The following is a 21,745-nucleotide window of genomic DNA, read 5'->3' as shown; positions in this document are numbered from 1 at the left end:
CTCTCTTCGGACACTCACATTTTGTTCTTTCAGTCTAACAATAAGCCCCTTTCTTTGTACAGCTGAAAGTTTGATGTTAAGAAGCCAAGGTTATGTTGGGACTTTTTTGTTCTCCTTCCCAGTAAAGATAACAGCCACAAAAAGTGAATTGGTGCATTCTGTTGTGGTTGACATGTTTTCTCCTCTGCTTTTTGCTTCACAACTGCAAATACATGGCACTGCACAGCTAACACATCTGTTCAACTTGAGATGGTTTACTCGGGGAATAAATCAATTTTTACTTCAAAAGCAGAACCCATTGAGCTTCAAGTTTCTTAGAAATAAAAAAAAAGAAAAGAAAAGAAAAGCTAGCCCACTTTAAAGAGAAAAGAAAAGGTCATTTCCTGATTTTGCTAACATCAGGAAACAACACTTTAGGACATCTTTCAGTGTTAACCTCAACCCCCAACCAAGTCCATAAATCTAGCACAACCAGAGGATAGAGGTTGTATTCTACATAAAAGAAGTCTGAGTAACTCAGAAGTGAGCCATTCTTCTCGTCAAATGAAACAGATCCTAAACTTCTGAAAAGTTTCCAAATTTCTCTTTCTCCCCCCTACCCCCTTCTTTCTATTTCTCCTTTTTTTCCAAATAACTTTTGTTTGTTGATTTCTTTGCCCACCAATTATATTCCAGTCACTCTTCCAAGAAGATACTAATTTCCTTAGACATCTATGTGTCAGTTCCATCTGCTTTTATTTTGAGACATATGTGTGCCCTTACACTTAGGGGCAAGGACCAGAGTAGGGAAAGAGATAGGAGTTTGTAGAATGGAAGGCAGCAAGAGGGGAGGCATCAGGGAAAGGATCAGGCCTGGGATCTCTTCTCTGAAACAAGCTCATATTTAGACTTCATTTAGGAAAATGGCACGGAGTCTTAAAACAAATGGTGTTTTTCGCAGTGTTAGGTATTTGAATTGGATTTATTAGGTAAATATACAACTTAAACCTTTATCGGGAACATGCTAGGTGTGGACACATGCAAGCTGTTTATTTATTCCAGGGACATGCTGTGTTCTCAAAGTGATTACAGTGCAGGTGGGGAGACAGAGCTATAGGTAGCTACCTAGAATACAGGCAATAGGATCTCATGGTGCTTATAGCAATTTGTTCTGCAGTCAGGCAGCCCTGGCTCAGAATGCCAGCTCATCACTCAATATCAATACGACCTTGGAACAACCATTTGGCAGCTCCAAGCCTTAGTTGTCTTATCTGCCAAAGGGGAATAAGAGCACTCATGAGATAATTGTACAAATTAAGTGAAACTATGAATGTAACATGCTTGGCACACAATATGAGCTCACAAAATGTAGGTGGTGGGTGTAATCATAAAACTATTACTGTCATCATTATTGACAAGAGGTAGAAGTGTGCTCTGAAATCCTAAGGAGCAAAGAGAGATAGATTTCTTTCTGAAAGTCAGGGGTGGGCGCTCAGAGAAGGGACAAAATTTGAACAGCAGCTTCAAAAAATATGTTTTGAATTGCCAGAGCAAGAGATGTAAGAAAGGGCATTTGATGTAGTGGTGAGGATGCTGCCTGCATGAAAGCAGAGTCAGGGAAGAGATTAGTAAGCTAGGGGTTCAGAATAAACAGTGTATGTGGAGTGGAGCTAGGCTTTTGGTGGGATCAGAGCCTAAAAATGAGTCTTAGGAGAGGGCCAGGGAGGCCATGCAAGAAAACGTGACCAGGACTCCACAGACAAGGATGGATGCTGCAAGATTTTAAACTGGAAGAGGAAGGGAGTGAAATGACCTAGTACAATTTGAGTGGGTATTTATTTATTAAACTAATGTACACATCAAATATGTCACCTCAAGGAAGCCTCCCTGGAGAATGATAGATGAGCTTGGGTTTTCCCACCATGCACACAGAATGCCCTGAATTATCTGGTGTTAATATCAATTACATTGTATTGTAATTACATATTTAATTGCCCATCTCACTCTCCTGATTGTAAGCCTCGCAAAGTCCGGGATGACGTGTGGTGTTCAATGCTGTAGGACACTGCCTAGCTCATAGTAGTGCCCTCAAATGCCCAATGGGTGATGCACCATAGAATAAGTCATCCTGTCTCTCCTCACCTATGTTTTATTGATATGGAAATATCTTTTCCCAGCTTTGCAAAAAAATGCAGATTCTCCTCTCTTCTCTAGATGACAACAGATTTCTTAAGGACCATCTAACCTAGGAGTCTTCTAGTCCTTCAGCTCTCCTGGAAGCCCCTAGATGCCAGGAAAGTGATGTTCTTTTTTGTTGTTGTTTTGTTTTGTTTTGTTTTTGCCTTGAATTCTCCACTGCCCTAGTGTTTGTTTATTGCTAGTTCTGCATCACTGAAAATTATAAGACTATGTTTCTTTTAAAATATTCTAGTATTTTCACTTGTTAAGATTGGCTCTTATCCTGATTCATTGTGATGCCATGCATTAAATTCATAGATTACCATCAGCCATTTCAGAATATGCTATATATTTCAAAGCACCTATACAAGCAGTAAAAGGTCCATTTTTCCTTTTGAACTCATCTGCTTTTTACGATCAAAGAGAGTTATGCAACCCAGTGTGTTTTTTTCTTTGCCCTGGTTACCAAGAAGCTCTGAAGTATACATGTTGTGCTCAACCGCTGAAAACTGTCATCTGCCTGGGTTTCTTAATCTCTTACTCCTTTTGCTTTACTTTACGTCTTGGCTCCTACCTTTTGCCTTGTTTTAATGGCTTCAGTTCTTATACATCTGTGCATTTAACCTGCCTCAAAACCTTTTTGAAGTGGGCAGGAATAACATGGGTGTATGCATGTGATGTATATATTCATATATATGGATATTACATATCATCCATGAACACACACACATATTCCCAATGCTGAAAGTATACCTGTCTACATATTTTCCAAATCTCTTCTGCCATGCCTCTCTTTCAGCTCCTGTGCCCTCTCCAATAGTCTACTTGGTCACACGCAAATGAGGGTATCTAGCTGCTTTACAATTAGTGAATCCCAAGAAAGAAACTTTTCACGTGAAAACATGAGTTAGTAATATTAACATAAGTGCAGATTTTATGGAGGAGTCTGAGGAAACACATTTCTGTTCTTTTCTTCAAATCCCTTCTTTTGTAATACTGCCTTTAGTTGAGTTTATTTTAATACTCTAAATCAGGGGTCAGCAAACTTTTTCAGGAAAGGGCTAAGTAGTAATATTTTAGATTTTGTGGGCTATAAGGCCTCTGTTGCAACTATTCAACTCTGCCATTGTAATGCAAACACAGCTATAGGGACACATAAACAAATGGGCATGACCGTTTTTCAGTAAAACTTTATTTATAAAAATAGGCAGCAGGCTGATTTGACCCATGACCGTAGTTTTCTGTGACCCTAATCCTTCCACATTCACCGTATCTTCAGTCACTAGATTCTCTCAGTGCAGTGTCACTCTGGCCAACACCTATGTCCAATCTACTCATGTTAACCCCTGCAAAACAGAGGGCTGTCCGGTTAATGGGACAAGATCCTTCTTGCGTGTTTTATTGCTTGAAAATACCCTGGAAGAGTTTGCCCTTCTCTCACATATACTAATAGTTTTAAAAAATATTTCTTTCTACCACATACAGTGATCACCACAAGATAACTTTAGATAAATATTACAAATATATTTCCGTCTGCAATAGTATTTTTACAGCCTACAGCCATATTTGAGTTTAGAAAGTGGACTCAATCAAGAGACAGAAAAATGAATCTTCATGTCAACATTCTCCAATGACATGACCCTGATCGCTAACTTTTCTATGCCTTGGTTTTCTCATCTGCATAATGGGGATAGGACTCCATCTGCTCAAAGGCCAGAGCTTAGACCCAATGATCCCTTATAGACTCTTCCCAGAATTTAGACAGATTATTTTCCTAAACCAATGATTTCCAAATGGTTTCAGGAATTTCAATTCCCTGGGATACTTGTTAAAACAGATTTCTGGACCCCAGACTGAGTTTCTGATTGAGTAGGTCTAGGGTAATCTGCACCACCAAATTCCGCTAGTGTTGGCCAAGGTACCACACTTTGGGTCTGTATGATAGAGATATCACAGTTCTTTATACAGGGAAACAATGATGGGGCGGGGTGGGGGTGGGCAGTCCTATAGCTGGTTCCTCTTCATCTCTCCAAAATTCGGTTCTTTCTTGAAGGGATGAGAGATTAGTTCTGTTTGTCCACTAAGTCTCAGATGCTACAGCCACACCTCAGTAACCAACTACAGGCTGAAAGGAGGCTGGTGGTGACTCTCGTGGGGCCATGCTGGAACATAAAAGCTAATGGGCAGCCAAGTAACCCTGGAGAAGGACAGGGAAATGCAGAACCATTGAGAAGTGACAGACAAATATGCCATCACACAATTCCTTTGTATAAGCCAAACTTCTAGAACCTTCTCTTTCCATAAACACAATATCAACACAAGCATTGACTGAGGGTTGATCATACAAAGGTCCAACACCAAATTGTGCAGGGTGGGAGGCAAGGAATCTGGAGAAGACTGCCCTCAAGAACCCTGAGTCTTATTATGCCAAATGCAAAAGTCACACATGTTCCCACACTTGGCAGAGGTCAAAACAAGTAGATAATTGGATATAATGTTGTGTGGCAGGACCATGGAGTATTCTGAAGAGAGGTTGTTGGCAAGAGTGGGAGACCTGGGCAGGCTTCCTTGGGAGGTGGAGGCAGGTGGCAGAGGCAAAAAGGATCTGAAGCAGCGGCAGGGGGAGGATCCTGGCAAGCTGGTTGGAATATTAGCAGGGAGGGGATGAGAACAAGCACGTGATTTTATCTCTCTCCGTATGAACCCCCTCGCTCATCTCCACCTCTCTGCCTCAGTTTCCTGATTTGAGGAATAAGGGTTTTGAGCTAAATCACAAGTTCACAAATTTTGTTCCATCCTGGAGGTACCCCAGGCTAAAAGGTAAATGAGCATGCTGGGCCCAGCCCTCCTCCCCAGTCTTGTTGCCCCTGCATCAGCCAGAATAGCTCTGCTTTCTTACATTTCTATGCTCCCTGTACAGTTTAGCTTCCAGAATGGATTTGAAAGTCACTCAGCAAGAAACTCTATGAAAGCTCTTTCCATTTGTACATTGGGTGGCCAAATGGAAAGGAGAGAGAAGCCAGGCAGCACAAGGGATGAGACCACCAGGTTGGCCCAGCTAGAGTCTAGAGCAGCTGGGCAGCCAGAGGGGGTGAGACCAGCGGTGTGGGAACCAGGGAAGGTTGCAAGCTTGCGTGTGGTGGAGAGGCACAGCAGTGAGATCGGGCTCACAAGCTGCTGGAGAGGCAAACGGATCTGAAAATCTCAACTGCTCAGAAGGTTCTGAGTCAAAACAAAGGATGATTTTTTTCCCCCTTGTCAGCCTTCCCTCTCAGGACATTGTACTATATGCAAAACGTGTAACTGTAAGACAAACATTTTTTTCCGCTGCCCTTCTCAGCCCCACGGGCCTTCAGGAAGACCTGCACTTCAAGCACAGCTTTTTTATTTTTCAACACCTACAGCTTTCATTCCATAATCAGAAGTTTTCCACTTTCATCAAAGAGACTGAAGACAAGCCAAGGGAGGGCTCTGTTCTCAGCAGTGCCTGGCAGGTTATGGAGCCCCCCACTACCCGCTCGCTGCCCGTGCCCACCACTGGACACAGCTGTCTCACCAGATCAGCTGGGCATGCACCCTGAGGACACTGGCTTGCTTCATTCCTACCTCAGTGACCAAACCAGATGAACAGGTGCACCCACTTCTCCCAAAACCAGGCCCGACTTGGGGCCCAGGGGTCATCAGCTTCCTCAATTGCAAAAGAGGTATACTTTATACCATTCGAGTTGGCCCAAGAAAATAATTTACCTCTTGATGACTCTTCTATCTCCAGGATCCGTGATTTTATAGATTCACGGGGGAGGAATATTCAGGCCAATCCCTAGAGCCTGACCCAATTCAGGTGATGCTCAGAAGTCTGGGTTTTTCTGCTCACAAGTCTGCAATTGTGGCAGTGGCAATAATCCAAGCTGGGCTTTGGATACAAGACGTTTCCTTATGAGGAGCTGGGATTTCTGCTGGCTCTCAGAGATATACTGCAGCCAAAAATGAGCAGAAAGGCAGGGGAGGGCGGGCGCTACAGAGAACTGGGTACTTCCGAATGAAGTATTCAAAGAGCTACATCTGGAGGCACCAGCTATGCAGTGATTCATATTTTAAATGGGGTGTTGAAATGGAGATCATTAGTAACTGCAGATGTGACAGCTCTGTCCCCCAGAGAATCTATTATAGCGGTCCGGAGTCTAGACTCAGCCCCAGGGGACCACTGGGAATGTTTAACCAGGATGGGCCAACACCTTTGCCAAGTCTATCCCCATTCATGGATTTCCCTTCCTAGACTATCTCATGTGATGTGTATGTCAAGGCATGGGGGGGGGGGGGGAAGGGGAGGGGCATAGGACCTGCACAAGGACCCAAGGTCAATAGTGGGCAGGGCTGAGACCAGGGCTCAAGTTTTCTGTCTTCAAGCACAGTGATGATTGAATGCTTTAGCGTGGGCCATACAAGTATGGCCCTGCACCCAGGTGATCTCACTGATCAACATTTGCCACTTCGGTGGAGACAGTTTGCATGCTCTCTGATCCTCAGTTTTCCCATCCGTAAAAAGGAAATCGTAGCTGCGTCAGAGGGCAGAGGTGAGGGCGGAGTGACGCAATGTGCAGAGCACTTCTAGCAAGAGCACTGTGCCTGAGATAGTAGATAGAGGCTCAGCTGTAGCAGTCACATGCACACATACGCCACACATCACACACCACACACACAAAACGTGCACCACACACCATATGTGCACACCACACATGCGCGGCATGCACAGACCAAGCGCCCAGCGCCACGCACACACACAGCACCCAGAACACGCCCCCCACCATCTGCACCGGGGCACTTCCCCAACCCCACCCTCACCACCAGTCCTTCCCCTTTATGTGATTTTTTTTTCAATCCCAGGTTTATATGCAAGCTTGACACATCCCAATCCAGTCAGCAGCAATTTTTGTTTAAAAGATCAGTGTTTCTATATTCCTGCTCTCTTTGAACTTGTCCCCACATTGCATGCTGCCACGGACTTGTCCCCTTTGGATAAATCTCCACTATTATGGGTCCTTCCTTCCCAGATATCTGGCAGCATTTCCAGATTTCAGGAGAAGCTGATAGGATCAAACTGAACCCTTTGGAGTCATTATACTCCAGTCCAAGGACTCCAGCTTCTCCGAGGCCCAGCAGAGACACATTTTCTGCAGAGGTCTTCTGAGCTGCAGGCCTCACTGAAGAGAATGTGCAGCTTCTCAAGCAGGAAGACGTTTTGTGGCTGAGTCTAAATGAAACAGAAGTTGCTTTGTGCACACACACACACACACCCCGGAGTAGGGAAACCGTCATTTTCCTACTCGCCCTCTGACATCAACCACCTTCTCTGTAGCTACAGTTTCTCTGCACTCAAATTCATCCCTGGCAATGAAAAATGAGCCTCTCCCCTACCCTTGCTGCCGCCTTTCGCCTCACGCCCCCAGAGAAGAGTTTCTTCGTGTGGCAGCCGGTGAAGGTTTTTTTCCAAGTCACATGATCCAGGATGCAGGGGGAGAATCCTTCTTGGAACAGAGATGGGCCCAGAACCGAATGAGATGAGGAGAGATAGGGTGTGCTGTGGGAAGACTATATAAGAATGGACCCACGGCTTCAGCAAGCACTCAACCGAGTGGCCCCTTCTCAAGACACAGCCATGCATGTGCCAGAAGGCTCCGTCGCCAGCCACTTGGGAACCACGAGTCGTGGTTACTTCTATTTCACCACGACCGTGCTGGCTTTGTGTCTCGTCTTTGCTGTGGCAACCATCATGGTGTTGGTAGTTCAGAAGAAGGTAAGTGGATTTCTCTTCATCCCCTTTCCTTTCTGACTTATGTTCGGTTTTCCCCAGAGAGAGAGCCTTGAGGATAAAGTAATAAATTAGTTGAGAAGAAAAAAAGAAAAGTACATCTATCATGTAGAAAGAGGGTGAAAAGAAACAGGAACTTAAAACTCTCAGAAATAATTTGGCTTTTAAGAGAAAATGTGTCCAGCCATCATCTCAAAACTTTCCGGACTCGTATGGGCCAAAAAAAGAGAGAGGAGCTATTAGCATTAAGAAATTAAGATTTAAATTTTGCTGGGCCAGAGACGTATCAAAGAAGGAAGTGATAAGGAAATCTGATAACAGATCTGCACAACGTGTTACCATGTTGTCAAGGTCTTCTGGCCAGATTGTAAGGTTCTATATTCTCAGTGCAAATGTTCCAGAGATCTCTGGGGCCTCCTCCATTGCCAAGAGCTTTCTCAACAAGGAGCTAAGTTTCAGAAGCCAAGGTGCATATGGGAAGGAGCAAGACAGAAGACCAGGCTTAGCTCCTCAGAGCTAATTAAATCCCACAAGACAAAGCTCGCTCCTGAGCACTTCTTGGAAGAACTTAGGATGTCACAAAAAACACAAAGCAGAGGAATACAATGTAGAAATGTTCTTAACACCTGTTCCCTCTGAAACTGCTCAGAATACTAAAACTACAAGCAATTATAGGTACCCACTGTAGAGGCAAACTGTCTCAAGAAATTGACTTTCTTTGGAGGAAATGGTAAGATTTGTTGTAAAAACAGAAGAAATGAAGGAGGACACTTCTTATTTTAGGAAATCGGTGTTTACAGACAGTCTGCCAGTGCGCATTTTATAGAAAATACCATATTGATGGTATATGTTGCTCATGAATTTTTTTAATGAAGTAGAGTTTAGGTCAATTTTGATAATTTGAGAACCTAATCTCTCTACACACCTTGCCAAAGTGGGACTGTTTCTGGTCCTTCCTTCATAGCTCCCATTTTTCATTACAGTCCTGTGGAATTTGTTCCGGTTTTCCTTTAATTGTCTTAGACTGAATGTTCCATAACTTATAGATTGATGAAAAGAACTAAGCTTTAAAAGATTTTGGTATCTGTGTCTCAAATGTCATCAGCTTTCAAGTTTAAATGAAGCTTTGAAGCTCCTCTCTCCATAAAGGTGACAGAAAACAGAATTGCCAACATTTGATTTAAATATTACAATTTATGAAACCCATCCTTGAATGGGCTCATCTATATCTGCTAAAGAATAACACTCTTGAAAATAGTCTAGGGCATTTTTTTTGGTAGAGGGTATATAATTTCTGTAATTCTAACTTGAAGTAAACCAGAAGTATATCATTTTATAGCAGTGGCCAAAAAAAAGAAAAGAAATTGAGGTGGCCTTTAAGAAGTTTTTACTTAAATGTTGCAGCTAGAACTGTTAAAAAGTAGGGAGGGAAGGATGAATGGAAGTAAGGAGGGAAAAAGGAAGGAAGGGAAGGGAAGGGAAGGGAGGAAGGAAGGAAGGTAGGTATTGGAGGTGATGGTGATATATAAAGATGGAGAGAGTTCTAGAAGGGTCCTTATTCAAATCCATTCTTTCTAGGAAGGAACTAGAGTAGATCTTTCTGCCCCATTTTTGTGTATGTGGAAAATCAGGAACAGAAAGGAGACAGGTCTTAACTAAGCCATCCTGAGAAAGTGATAAAATCAAGACTGTGCTTGATTGTTTAATGAGAACAGCATTCTCTTTGCCAATGCAGCCAGCCACAAAAGCAGTAAGAAACTTTGCTCCTGCTTTTCCCTTGGGAGCTTTATTTTCTTGTGTATCCATTTCCTTGACTTAACTCCTCACATTAGGATGTGAAAAGATTCACTTCACAATCTTATTTGTATGGTTTGGTGTGCTGTAGTTTTGTAGCCTGGGAGATGTCAGTTACTTGCTTAAAAGCTAAGGCTTGCAAGACTAATTGTGACATTAAGTGTTAAATGTTTTGCACATATCATTTTCAATAAATTATTCAGGCATTAACTATTGCAAGAGCTAGAAAGAGTTATCCCCTTGAGTTATCAAGTAAGGCTTCTTGTAGGAAGAGGGAATGCAGGCTGACTTTACGAAAGGTAGGACTTAGATAAACAGAGAGATTCTAACAGAGACCTCTGGTAAAGAAATCAATGGGAGAGACCCAAGAAACTTAAACTTATATCCCAAATATCAAAAAATGGAATGTGTTGATGGCTATGTAGCACTCTGTGTGAGGATGGATGGGGGCAGTGATGGAGTACCATGAAAATAGTTTCACTGGCCTAAGAAGTCACAGTTCTAGGTAAGAAGCACATGAACAGACAAAATTTAAAACAAGATAAGTCATAGTATATAATAAGTGTTGGAAGGTAGCCACATAGGGTTTCCATGACACCACAAGTTAAGGAGACAGAGTGTTTTCCCAGGTTTAAGAAAAACGTAATTGGAGATTGGAGTTCCAGACTGGCTTAAGATATTTAAAGCTTGTGGGGAAGTGGATGGGGATGAGAGGGCACTCCTGGCCAATGGAATAGCATGAACAAAGTACTGGAGAAGGGAAAACACAGGGAGTGTAGGAAAACCAACAAAGATTGCCTTGAGATTTGGACTGAAGATCAAATAACTCCAAGGTCAAAGTCCTTGGGAGAGACAAAGAAGGAACTTAGGTTTCAGTCTCAAATATTTATTGGGCATCATCCGTATGTGGGACATTGTTCTAAGCAGTGGGGATATAGCTTGAACAAAGCCAATAAAATTACTGCTTTTGTGTTGCTTATGCAATGTACCATCTACTAATGTCTTTAAAGTCCCTGTGGTGGCTTTTCTTAATCTATCTTTAGGCCAGTATATTTATTTTAAAATATTATATTCCTATGGCTTAAGAAAAGTAAACAGTACATAATGGAAAAGAAATTAAAACTCACTCACACCCTTCCCACCCAACCACCAATCCCTCTTTCATGAGATCATCACCATTAACAGACTCTTCCATGTCCTTCCAAAAATACATGCATCTGTAAATGCACATGTCATTATAGTAGACTTATGATTTTGCACTTTGTTTTACTGACTTGACAGTCTATCTGGAGATCATTCCATGCCAATACGTGAAAGTCTGTCTCATTCTTTGGGAGAGTCACATAGTATTCTATTGTATGACTGCTTCATAATCTATTTTATCTGTGTCTAGTGAAGGACACTTAATGTTTTTCTCTAGAAGTGTTACTCACTGTGCACGTCTGCAAGAATATCTGTGGGATAAATTCCTAGTGATGAGAATAGAATGTGTATTTTCCACTTCAATAGATACTGTCAGTCAGCCTCAAAAGATATTGTACCAATATACTCTTGAAGAAGTAAAAGTCCTACCAACAAGGAGACACCTATTGACATCCATATGGGAAGACAGAAAACTGCTTTAAAAAATTTTTTTTAACATTTATTCATTTTTGAGAGACAGAGTGTGAGTGGGGGAGATGCAGAGACAGAGAGAGAGAGAGAGAGAGAGAGAGACAGAATCTGAAGTAGGCTCCAGGCTCTGAGCTGTCAGCACAGAGCCCGACGTGGAGCTTGAACTCACAGACCATGAGATCATGAGCTGAGCTGAAGTTGGACGCTTAATTGACTGAGCCACCTAGGTGCCCTGAAAACGGATTCATTATTAAGTAAACACAACAGAGTACATGCATACCTCAGGATGAACTGTTACACAATTTATATAGCAAAGCAAATGAAAAAAAAAACCAATAAAATTGATCTTATCTCCTCCAGAGACAAAAGGTTATATAAGAAGATAGGCTACAAGGTTGACAGAGGTGTCATTTCAAAAGGTTCTGAAGTCTTCAATCTAAGGGCTATCTCTATAAACCTGGAGACTGGACTTATCCAGTCCCTGAAGTGATTTATTTACATTCTAAAGGTTAGAACAAGGGGTCAGGATCTTCGGGTTTTTAAGGAGACCCTTTCTAGAAAGAAGAGAAAGTAGCTGCCTCCTTTCCCTTTATAAGTAAAGATACTTTTTAAAAATTTTTAAAAATGTTTTTATTTATTTTTCAGAAAGAGAGAGAGAGAGCATGTGCACAAGTGGGAGGAGGGGCAGAGAGAGAAGGAGACACAGAATCAGAAGTAGGTTCCAAGCTCTGAGCTGTCAGCACAGAGCCCAACGTGGGTCTCAAACTCATAAACTGCGAGATCATGACCTGAGCTGAAGATGGGTGCTTAACAGACTGAGCCACCCAGGTGCCCTATTTCTTTTCTTTTCTTTTCTTTTTTAATGTATCCTCCCAAAACCACTCTACCTGCCCACCAAGAGTGGACTGAGCGTCTGGTTAGGAGTAGTGATTGCTGGTGGCAGTGGTATGGTTTTTTGGTTTGCTTTTATGTTCAGATACAATATAGGGATGAGTTGAAATGATCCATGATGTTTCTCTCTACCCCTGATACTCTCTCCAATGCATTCAATTTGTCAATTAAAAAAATCCACTGGAAATCTTCTAAGGGGCAAGCCCTGTGCTAGGGTTGGGTAGGGGAGGACCCAAGTGGACAGGGCAGGACCCTGGTTTCCTTGGAGTTCTCTAAATGAGGCCCAAACACCCAAGAGCTTGAGTTCAGGGCAGAGTGGCACAGAAGGCCATAGATAGAAGGAGAGGAAGTGTTTCTGCTTGGGATGAGGGCGTGGCTTGCAGAAGAGCTAGAACGGAAGCTGAACCTCTTTAACACCCATATAACCTTTCACCTAAATTGGCCATGTTAACATTTTGCCCTATTTGTGTTCTTTTTAGATGTATGATAGTAAGGTGCAGACAGTGTGGCCTTTTACCTGCACATGTCTCGGCACCCATCTCCTCCTTACTGCAATGCCATTATCACAGCCAAGAGAGTCAATGTCAACTTAGAGATACCATCTAATAATAATGCACAGTCCATATATCAATGCCCCACCCTTGTCCAAAAATATCTTTTACAGCAGTTGTGCCTTGTTTTGTTTGGGGGATCCTAAATCCATACTCAGGTCACACACCACATTTGGTTATGTTTTTTTCACTCTAGAACATTGCTGTTTAAAGGGTGATCCCTTAAACAAGCAGGTGATCCCTGCTTGTTGGAAATGCAGAATCTCAGGCCCCATTCTAAACCAACTAAATCAAAACCTGCTTTTTAACAAGCTCATATGCACACTAAAGTTTGAGAAGCAATCATGTAGCAATCCCCCCTGTGCTTTGTTGTTTGTTTCTCAGGACATTGACCTTTTCAAAGGGTCCAGGCCAGTAAGCTTGTAGAATTGGCCAAGTTTCAGATTTGTCTTAGTGTTTGCCATAATTACATTCAGATTAAACTTTAGTACAATAAACAATAGTTTGTAGGCAGTGTTACATACTTCTTATTGTGGCATGCCTAGAGGCACGTTAAGTTGTCCCATTATTGGTGATGATGTTTAATTCCTTAAGGTGGTGCCCACTGGTGAACACCTTTTTCCTTCTTATTAATAAGTAATCTATGAGGTGATACTTTAAAGACCTATAAATATCTTTCACTCAGCAGTTTGGGCATCCTTGATGATCCTTGTCTAAATCAGGGAATGCACTGAGGGTTGAAGAATGATGGTTGCCTAATTTTATCATTCTTTCCGTATTTATTAACTGGCATTCTTCAGTAAACAAGAGTTCTCCACTGGAAGGATGGTGGCAGGTGGAGCTGGGGCAGGGCTTTCCAGGTGACGCAAAAGAATGAGCAGAGGCACAGCCCAGAGGAAGGCAAGCCCAGGTTTCAGGAGAGGAGTGGCAGGGCCAGAACAGAAGTCAGCCCACACTGCACAGGAGAACAGCAGGAAAAAGAGGTAGCTGGCAAGAAGCATGGATAGAAGTAGATAAGAGAGTAGGATGCTACGTCCATCAGCAGACAAGGAAGATTTCCTAAACCCATGTGTGAGCCCAGCTTCCCATGGCCATTCTCCATTCCTTGGGGAAGGAAGACCTCAGGTGTTCTGATTGCCTGTTGAGTAATGTCTTTAAGCCCTTGCTACTCAAAGTGTGGTCCACAGCCCAGGAGCACTGGCATCATCTAAAAGCTTATTAAAAATGAAAAACCTAAGGGTCCATCCCAGAACCAGAGTCAGCATTTTAACAAGATCCCTCAGGCAAAAAAACACTGCTTTAAGCCACTCTGGTCCAGTTCCCACTTATACTACCCATACCAAAACAAACACTGCCTCCCAAAATCGTCTTTCTCCTGAGGACTTTCCATGACCTGCATCTACTTTCTCATTGACTCTCAGGAGAATTTGCTGCCCTGGCTTCATCTTGTCCTATCCTAGAAAGGCAGCATAGTATGGTATTAAAGAGCATTGCCTTCCAAGTCAACACACTTGATTTGACTCTTTTCCCTGCTCTTCACCATTTGTAGAACCTTCCGAAATCATTAAGTCACTTCTCTAAGACTTCATCAATCACTAACTCTTGGGTAAAGACCAAATGAAAAAACACATGGAAAGCATTAGCCCTGGAGGACCAAACACCTTCATGAAGTGCTTACTCATGCTAGCTTGAAAGTAAAGGAGACATTCCTGAAAAAAAAATCTCCAGGGCCCATCTTACAAGACAATGTGAGGCCAGTAAAGAAGGGGATATGGAATCTCCCCAGCATATCCAAATATTAGTTGCCTTGAGCCATTTTTAATCAGAGAGGACATCTTTAATCAAAAGCACATTTGGTATCTGCCTGCCTCTGTGCAGCATTATTCATGAAAAAAATGAGCCTTTCAAGGTATTGGGGAAAATTAAGCACATCATCAGGATCAGAAGATCCAAAATAGCTATCATTTTCGAGTACTTGCCAACATTTTTTTATATAGTATCTTATTGTGTCTGCAACAACCCAGTAAAGGAGAGGGTGATTAGCCCTCTAATCACAATAATAAAAGGAAACAGGGAAAAAGAGTCATAGGCAGGGAACATGATTGAGATTGGGTCATTTCACCTGGGGACAAGCAGATTAAACATGACCATTCCTCCCTCCGTCCACAGAAACATTGTTGGAAATACTAATCAGATACCTGGAGTCTGAAACTAAAGAAGTACAATGAAAGAGGGGTGCCTGGGTGGCTCAGTCGGTTGAGCGTCCAATTTTGGCTCAGGTCATGATCTCACAGCTTGTGGGTTTGAGCCCTGCATTGGGCTCTGTGATGACAGCTCAGAGCCTGGAGCCTGCTTCGGATTCTGTGTCTCCCTCTCTCTCTGCTCCTCCCCTGCTCACGCTCTGTCTCTCTCTCCTTCAAAAATAAATAAACATTAAAAGAAACAAACAAAGAAACAAAGAAAGAAGTACAGTGAAAGAAGTGTAACTGGTTGGTAACCATGGAGATAAAGTTTTCTGAGCTACTCAATGGAGCTGAGAATGACAGCCTGGGAGGGTCCATTAGCTTATGTCTATGTCCAGCCTATGTGCTATTGACCTGAAAGGCAAGTCGCTGGGCAAGATGGGCCACATTTCCCCAGCCAGGACCCAGAACACCAGACAAGATTTGGGAGAGAATTCTAGGACTGAGAGTCATCTTTGCCAAAGAGGAGTTGGTGGACAGCACTAGATCATGCCAAGGGCATAAACAACTCTCAGCAAATTATAAAAGTCACCATCTCTTTACACCTTGCCGTTCTACGGCAAGGATTGCTAAAGGGAGGGGAGTGTAGGGGAGAATGAGCATCTCCATCCGTAGCTTCTGAAGCTAGCATCTCTCTCGGGGCAGTGGAAAGAACACCAGAAAATTTCAACCCAAGATCTGCCTCTGACTCATGAGTATTTCAATTTCTTTTTCTATTAAATTAACTGGATGGACTGAAAGATGTCTGGGTTCGCTTCTGGCTCTGCTTCTCTGATATTTTCTACCATGGGCAGCCAGGAGAGCTATAGAGACCTCATCCCAGGAGCTCTCCAAAATAGGAATAATCATACTTCTGTCTTGGATGCCCTCGGCCCTGGGTGAAGGTTTAAGCAACAAGATTCTTTCTTATACAGAGATGTGCTATTTTTGACATTCTCCTGCATAAAGTTAGGAAACCAGAAAGCCCTCAAGTGACAGACAGAGGCCTCCTCTGACCCTCATATGAATGAGGTCCTCCCCCCAGATATTATCTCTTACAACCTTGTTATGTACGTGAAGTGTGTTCTGTGGATCAGGAGCCTCAGCATCACCTGGGAGTTTGTCAGAACTACAGACTACAGCCAAACCCACTGTATCAGAATCTGCATTTTAACCAGCTCTCCAGGTGATTCACATACTCATTAAGGTTTGAGAAGGGTTATCTTGAAACACTCTTCCTTCACAGCCCTTGCCTCAACTTGCAGTTCAATTATATATTTATTTGGATATTTTAAGTGACTGCTTTAATGACTAAGCCATAAAATCCACAGGATGTCTTCAAGTGACTAACATAGTTCCTGGCACACACCAGATCAGGTGTTCATTCAACATGTGCTGAATGTATGACTCTCTGGTATTTCCCGGACTACTCGCAGAGTCTGGAAATGGCCCCAATGGTTCTACTATGCCAGCCTTCTCTCACTGTCCCTGGATACTTTCCTGGATGGCCAAGAAATTCAACTATCTTAGCATTGCATTTCAATGTAGATGTTCTTCTTTGTGCATTTGCACATCACACTAATTGATGAACATGCTTGGTAGTAAATTGGCTGTTCATTAGATTTCGAAATGTTATTTGCAACCTTGAAGAGGCAACAGAGGGGAATTTTGTGATGTCAGGTTTTCCTATGAACTGCACGCATAATTTATGAGAGACCACAAATGTACTATTGTTACTTAGGTTAAGAGCTTTCAACTAAAGCACTAAAATAATAGACTATTAGAGCCGAGAAGGAAGGCTATTCCAAGCCAAGTTCACTTCCTTTGCCCTGAAAAGCTGAAGCCCAAAAGTTTACACTGACTTCTGCCATCTCCAAATAAGGGCTATGCCAGGGCTTTGCCTTCAGGAGTCTTCCTCCACTCACTACAACCCACTTGGAATGGAGAAGAGATCCATGTATCAGAAAATGAGCCATCAGTGGAAGGCAAAGGACAGCACCTCCAGGGAAATGATGGAATAAAAGGGAAACTCCAGATAGTCCTAGTTGTTCAGACAGAACACTAAGGAAGTAAGATGTGCACAGCTGCTAACTTCTTTCTCTGGACAAGGTTGGGGAGTTATTTTCACCCATGTCAATGTCACACTTCTGTAGGTCTGTATTAATATTTCAGTCCAGTGCACTACAGGAGACCCCCACCCTGACAGTTCAAAAGAGAAATAAGATACCTTATACCTTCTTGGCAAGACACCTGAGGTGTGGCTCCATGGGTGAGAGGGGCGGGGAGAGAGCCTAGGGTGGGAATGTCAGTCTCTAAGGAATTTATTAGGGGTGAAAAATTTTGCCCCTCTGCTTCTGTTCTCTGCTTGCTCAGAGCACCCCAACAAGAACTCCCTATCATTCCCTCCATTCCCCCAGGTTGGAGGACCCCTCCTTCAGAACACAACCTGCTTCTATCAACCTCTTACTTACCTGTATAAATATTTATGTATATATTTATGTTTATTATACAATAAATAATCCAAAATATAATGTGAATTTATAAATATATAATATTCCTATGTGTTTGCTTTGTTCTATCATTATAAATATTTGGATATTATAATCATGTATAAATTTATAATAAAGTCATGAGGGCAGGGAACCAATTTAATTATTTATGGTATCATCACAATGCTTGGCATATAAACATTCAATTAATTCAGAATTTCCAACCACAGGAAATATAGAGATGTACCTTCCAAGGTATGTTTACAGCATACTTTCACTATTTGATGAATCAAATACGGAAAAAAACCCACATGTATTTATACATTAGACTTGCTTGTTCTTTTGTTGACCAAAGGGGGGAAAATATCAAATGCAGAGGTGAAAACAAAAGCCCTGGACAGGGTGATGAGTTACAGATTCTGGATCCTGACCTGCCATAAACTTTTCATTTTACCCTGCTCAGCCCCGACTTCCTCACCTGTGAAATGTGGACAGTAAACCCTGGCCTCACCTTGCGTTTCTAGTAGGCAAGCTATCAAGCAAATGGGTGAGTTTTCAATGTAAATTAGGCCTGTGAATTAATTTTTTTTTAACTCAAGAGTCAAGTGGAACACAAATTCTAAATTGCACAGCACTTTGAGGACCAGAACGGAAAAGAAAAAGATAAGTTCTTTCCATTGAATGACAATCTCACACTGCCTCTCTTTTTCTTTCTTCTCTTCCAGGATTCCATTCCCAACCCACCTGGAAAATTCCCCCTTAAAGGAGGTAAGACCTTGGAATTAGGAGTAAATATGTAGTGAATCATCCATGTGACATCATAGTGGAGTAACAACCAGAAGCATCATAATATTGCCCAACAGAAAAGTGGGTGGAGGCAAAGGTGGAGGCTGCTCAGATCTGAGCTGGTGCATCTGGAGTCATCCCAGCAGCCTCTGTTTGGCAGTCTGGTGCCTACAGCTCTCCCACTAATGAAAGTTCTACCGGTGACCTAGACTATCACGTGGACATGGATAGGAATGCAAAGCAGTGTTGTGTTAAGAGCTTGATATCTGGAGTCAGACAAGTGTGGGTATGGATCTTGGCTCTACATCTCACTGGGAACCTTAGCTTTTCATCTATAACATGGGAATAATAATATCTACCTCATGAAAGTATTAGAGAAGCCAATCAGATCTCATCCATAAATTGCTTGTGGTGGCTACTGGCATATAGTAATCATTAAATAACTGGTAGTAGCCAAAATGCATAATGAAGGTAGGATTGTAAAAATAGACTTTCTCCTCACCCCATATGTTTCCTATCATTGAAGTCACTAATCAATGCATTGTCTCTATGAGTCCCAGAGTTAGCTTAACATTGAGGATGAAAAGCTTTGAGATCATCAGGCAAACATTTTGCTTGCACAGAAGAGGAAAAGTAAGACCCAGTGAAGTGTCATATCCAAGGTCATTTGGAGCCAAACCCAGAACCCCGATGTCCTCATCTTTCATCCAATGTTTTATCCACCCCAGAACATGAACCCATCTCAGTTCTGTAAACTCTAGAACCTAGATAGTAACTACAGCTGGATAACCAGACAGATCAGAAAAAAAAGGTAAAAGAGAAAGGGTGGGACAACATAGGCACCTAGCTAGAGACACCAGAGCATCCGTGGGATGAGAGAACACAAGTGTGTGAACACAGCCCCAAATCCCAACACCATCCCACTAGGAGTTTGGTTTAGGATGCCTCAGTCATGCCCTTCCTTCTATCTGTCACAGAGAAATTTAGACAATAGAAGAAAGTGCCCCAAACAGACAAGCATTCTGGACCTTTCAAGGAAGACTAATAATTATAGCTTTGTCAACAATAAGTTAACCTTGGCTGGAATTACTTCGCAAGTGACCACAACTCGCCTATTGCCTCTGTAGTGCAGAAGCAGCCATAGACTGTACAAATGAGCAGAGAGTTGTGGGGCCATAAAACTTTATTTACAGAATGAGGTGCTAGGCTGGATTTGACCCGCAGACCAGAGTTTGGGACCCTGTTACGGAAACAGCACAGGCTTTGGCATCAGAACATGTAATGCATGCTCTCATGGAGCCTTGCCAAAAAAAAAAAACAAAAAAACAAAAACAAAAACAAAAAACCAGGCACACTGACTCAGTGTCATTTTTCCTTCTCTGCTCCCACCATCCCACCACCACATCTACCCGGATCCTCTAAGGAAGACCAGAATTTCTCATTTCTTGAGAGAGAGAAGTTATCTGTAACAGGAACATACTTCAATGATGAGGATAGTATTGATTAGGCAATGGGACCTCAACCATTCTGGATCTTGGTTTCTGCACCTGTAGAGCACTGCCCATCATGGGTTTGCCAAGCACAGGGGGCTCTAACTGCTGGTTTTGTCCCTATGATGTTTTTCACCAGTCCAGAGTGAAATAGGAAGAAGAAGGACAAGGTAGCCCCTTTTTCTCATAGCCAACTATTTTTAATGTAAGGGGCACTATTTTCTCTAAGAGTACATCCTTCCCTAAAGCATTAAAATGTCCTTTCTTATACAATACAAAGCTGATATGGATGCAAGTTGAGTTATTTTGTTTTGTTTTAGTGGGCAGAATAGATAAAATCAAAAGCTGTCTACATTGGTCACTGAATTTTCATTTGGGGGTAATATTCTTTGGTCCATGAAACACAAAATTGTGGGAGCCATGGACTAGGTCACTTATCAAATCCCTTCTTATCTTGGCCATCACTGTGTCAGAATATACACTAATCCAAAACCACCCTCAGCTGACAATTCCATATTTCTGCAACCAGATTTTAGAAATGATAATAATAATCCCCACCAGGGCTATGAAACTTTTGTTAAAGATCTTCCCATGCCTCCCCTGGACTGATTTAGCCTCACTCCTGTGAGCAAACCACACGGGGGTTAGTATTTCTATATTGCAGGTGAGAAGCTGAGGTCCAAGCCATCAAGGTGACTCACTTAAGGTCATCCAAGGAGCTGATGGCAGAGCAGGGATCAGAATCCAGGACTCTTCTGTGTTCCCTGTATGATGTGCTTTGGCCATGAAATGTTAGTGACCAGCTATGTGTGGTCCCTGGATGTCTCCTATTTATAATGCACATCTACATTTCTCTTCACTTGGCAAACTGTAGACACAGTAGTAGGGTGAGGTGGAAAGCATATTACTTGGGCTCCAGAACTGATTTTCATCCCAGCAGTCTGTGTATCTCTGGGCATCTGTGTGCTAAAATGTGTGTATCTCTGTGTATCTATGTGCTAAAATGAAATGAACGGGTCATTCCAGCTTTGACACTTCATGATGCTTTGATTCAGTATATAAATATAGAAGAAGAAAAAAGTCTAACAATAATCTTGAGGAAATCTGTAGCCACAGCCTCCTTTCCCCAATAAGCCCCTCTTAAACAGATACAAGCAGCACTTTTCTCCTTTTGAAAAGCCATTGCAAGACATCCAGCAGGGGGGAGCCATCTCCCAGAAACCCCTAGAAGGAAGCTCCAGAGGTAGCATGTGGTTTGTCACTGGGGTGGACAACGGCAGAAGCTAGACACTTTCCAGAATGCCCTCTGCCGGCTAATGCAAATCATACATCATGAGCAGGAAACCAGCAGCAGCCCAGAGCCTAGGAAGCAGGGCTAAGGTATCTTAACACACAGTGACACTTAGCTACATATTAACCACAGGAAATCAAGCCTCCTTGTAATGAAGGGATTTCTGAGTCCCAACACAAGCTTCCCATTCCAGTCAGGAGATTGGTCACTAGCAGCGTTCCAGCTCACACTGATTCCACTGTGCTTAGGACACAGTGGACCATTCTGGGGGTTCAGCAGGAAGCCGCATTCCTGTGGGCCAGGAGGAGCACAGGGAGGAGAACCTTGCCCCACATCCTTCTCCTCTCACCTAGAAAATAGTTAATAAGAAGCCACACACAGAGCCACCAAGAGGGTGACATGGGACAGCAAACACGACCCTTGTCTGTCCCCTGGCTGGGCCTATGTCCTTTGGACACAGAGTCCACTCTGTTCTTTCATCCCCAAATAAAATTACTCTGTCCCATCTCACTAGGGTGAGGAACCAAGGTAGGGCTCTGGGGAGAGCCCTGGGCTTCTGGGCTTTTTCTCCTCATTTCTTGTTCCAATTTTCTGCTCCTGCCGCATTTTGAATCTCACACATGCTCATGTAATGTGGCATATTTGCCCAAA

The 21,745-nt window shown here is 42.7% G+C and overlaps 1 protein-coding gene and 1 long non-coding RNA gene across 2 annotated transcripts in view; one reads left to right on the top strand and one right to left on the bottom strand.

Moving 5' to 3' along the window:
- Positions 1-6,123, bottom strand: part of LOC124526608 (uncharacterized) — a 28,896-nt gene extending 22,773 nt beyond the window's left edge. Inside the window, exon 1 of the long non-coding RNA XR_006965702.1 lies at positions 5,905-6,123. This is a non-coding gene — a long non-coding RNA (uncharacterized LOC124526608). The remainder of the gene's footprint in view (positions 1-5,904) is intronic.
- Positions 6,124-7,474: 1,351 nt separating this feature from the next.
- TNFSF8 (TNF superfamily member 8) overlaps positions 7,475-21,745 on the top strand; it is a 28,246-nt gene continuing 13,975 nt past the window's right edge. Inside the window, exons 1-2 of the mRNA XM_047068498.1 lie at positions 7,475-7,951; positions 18,253-18,295. Coding sequence (XP_046924454.1) covers positions 7,757-7,951; positions 18,253-18,295 — 238 coding nt within the window. The 5' untranslated portion in view covers positions 7,475-7,756. The remainder of the gene's footprint in view (positions 7,952-18,252; positions 18,296-21,745) is intronic.

The sequence above is a fragment of the Lynx rufus genome, unplaced genomic scaffold, assembly GCF_022079265.1.
Source record: "Lynx rufus isolate CCGP_SWC_20201006 ecotype Redwood Valley unplaced genomic scaffold, mLynRuf1.p SCAF_10, whole genome shotgun sequence".
NCBI classification, from domain to species: domain Eukaryota; kingdom Metazoa; phylum Chordata; class Mammalia; order Carnivora; family Felidae; genus Lynx; species Lynx rufus.
Note: the sequence above shows the minus strand (reverse complement) of the source record. Positions and strands in the feature narration are given on the sequence as shown.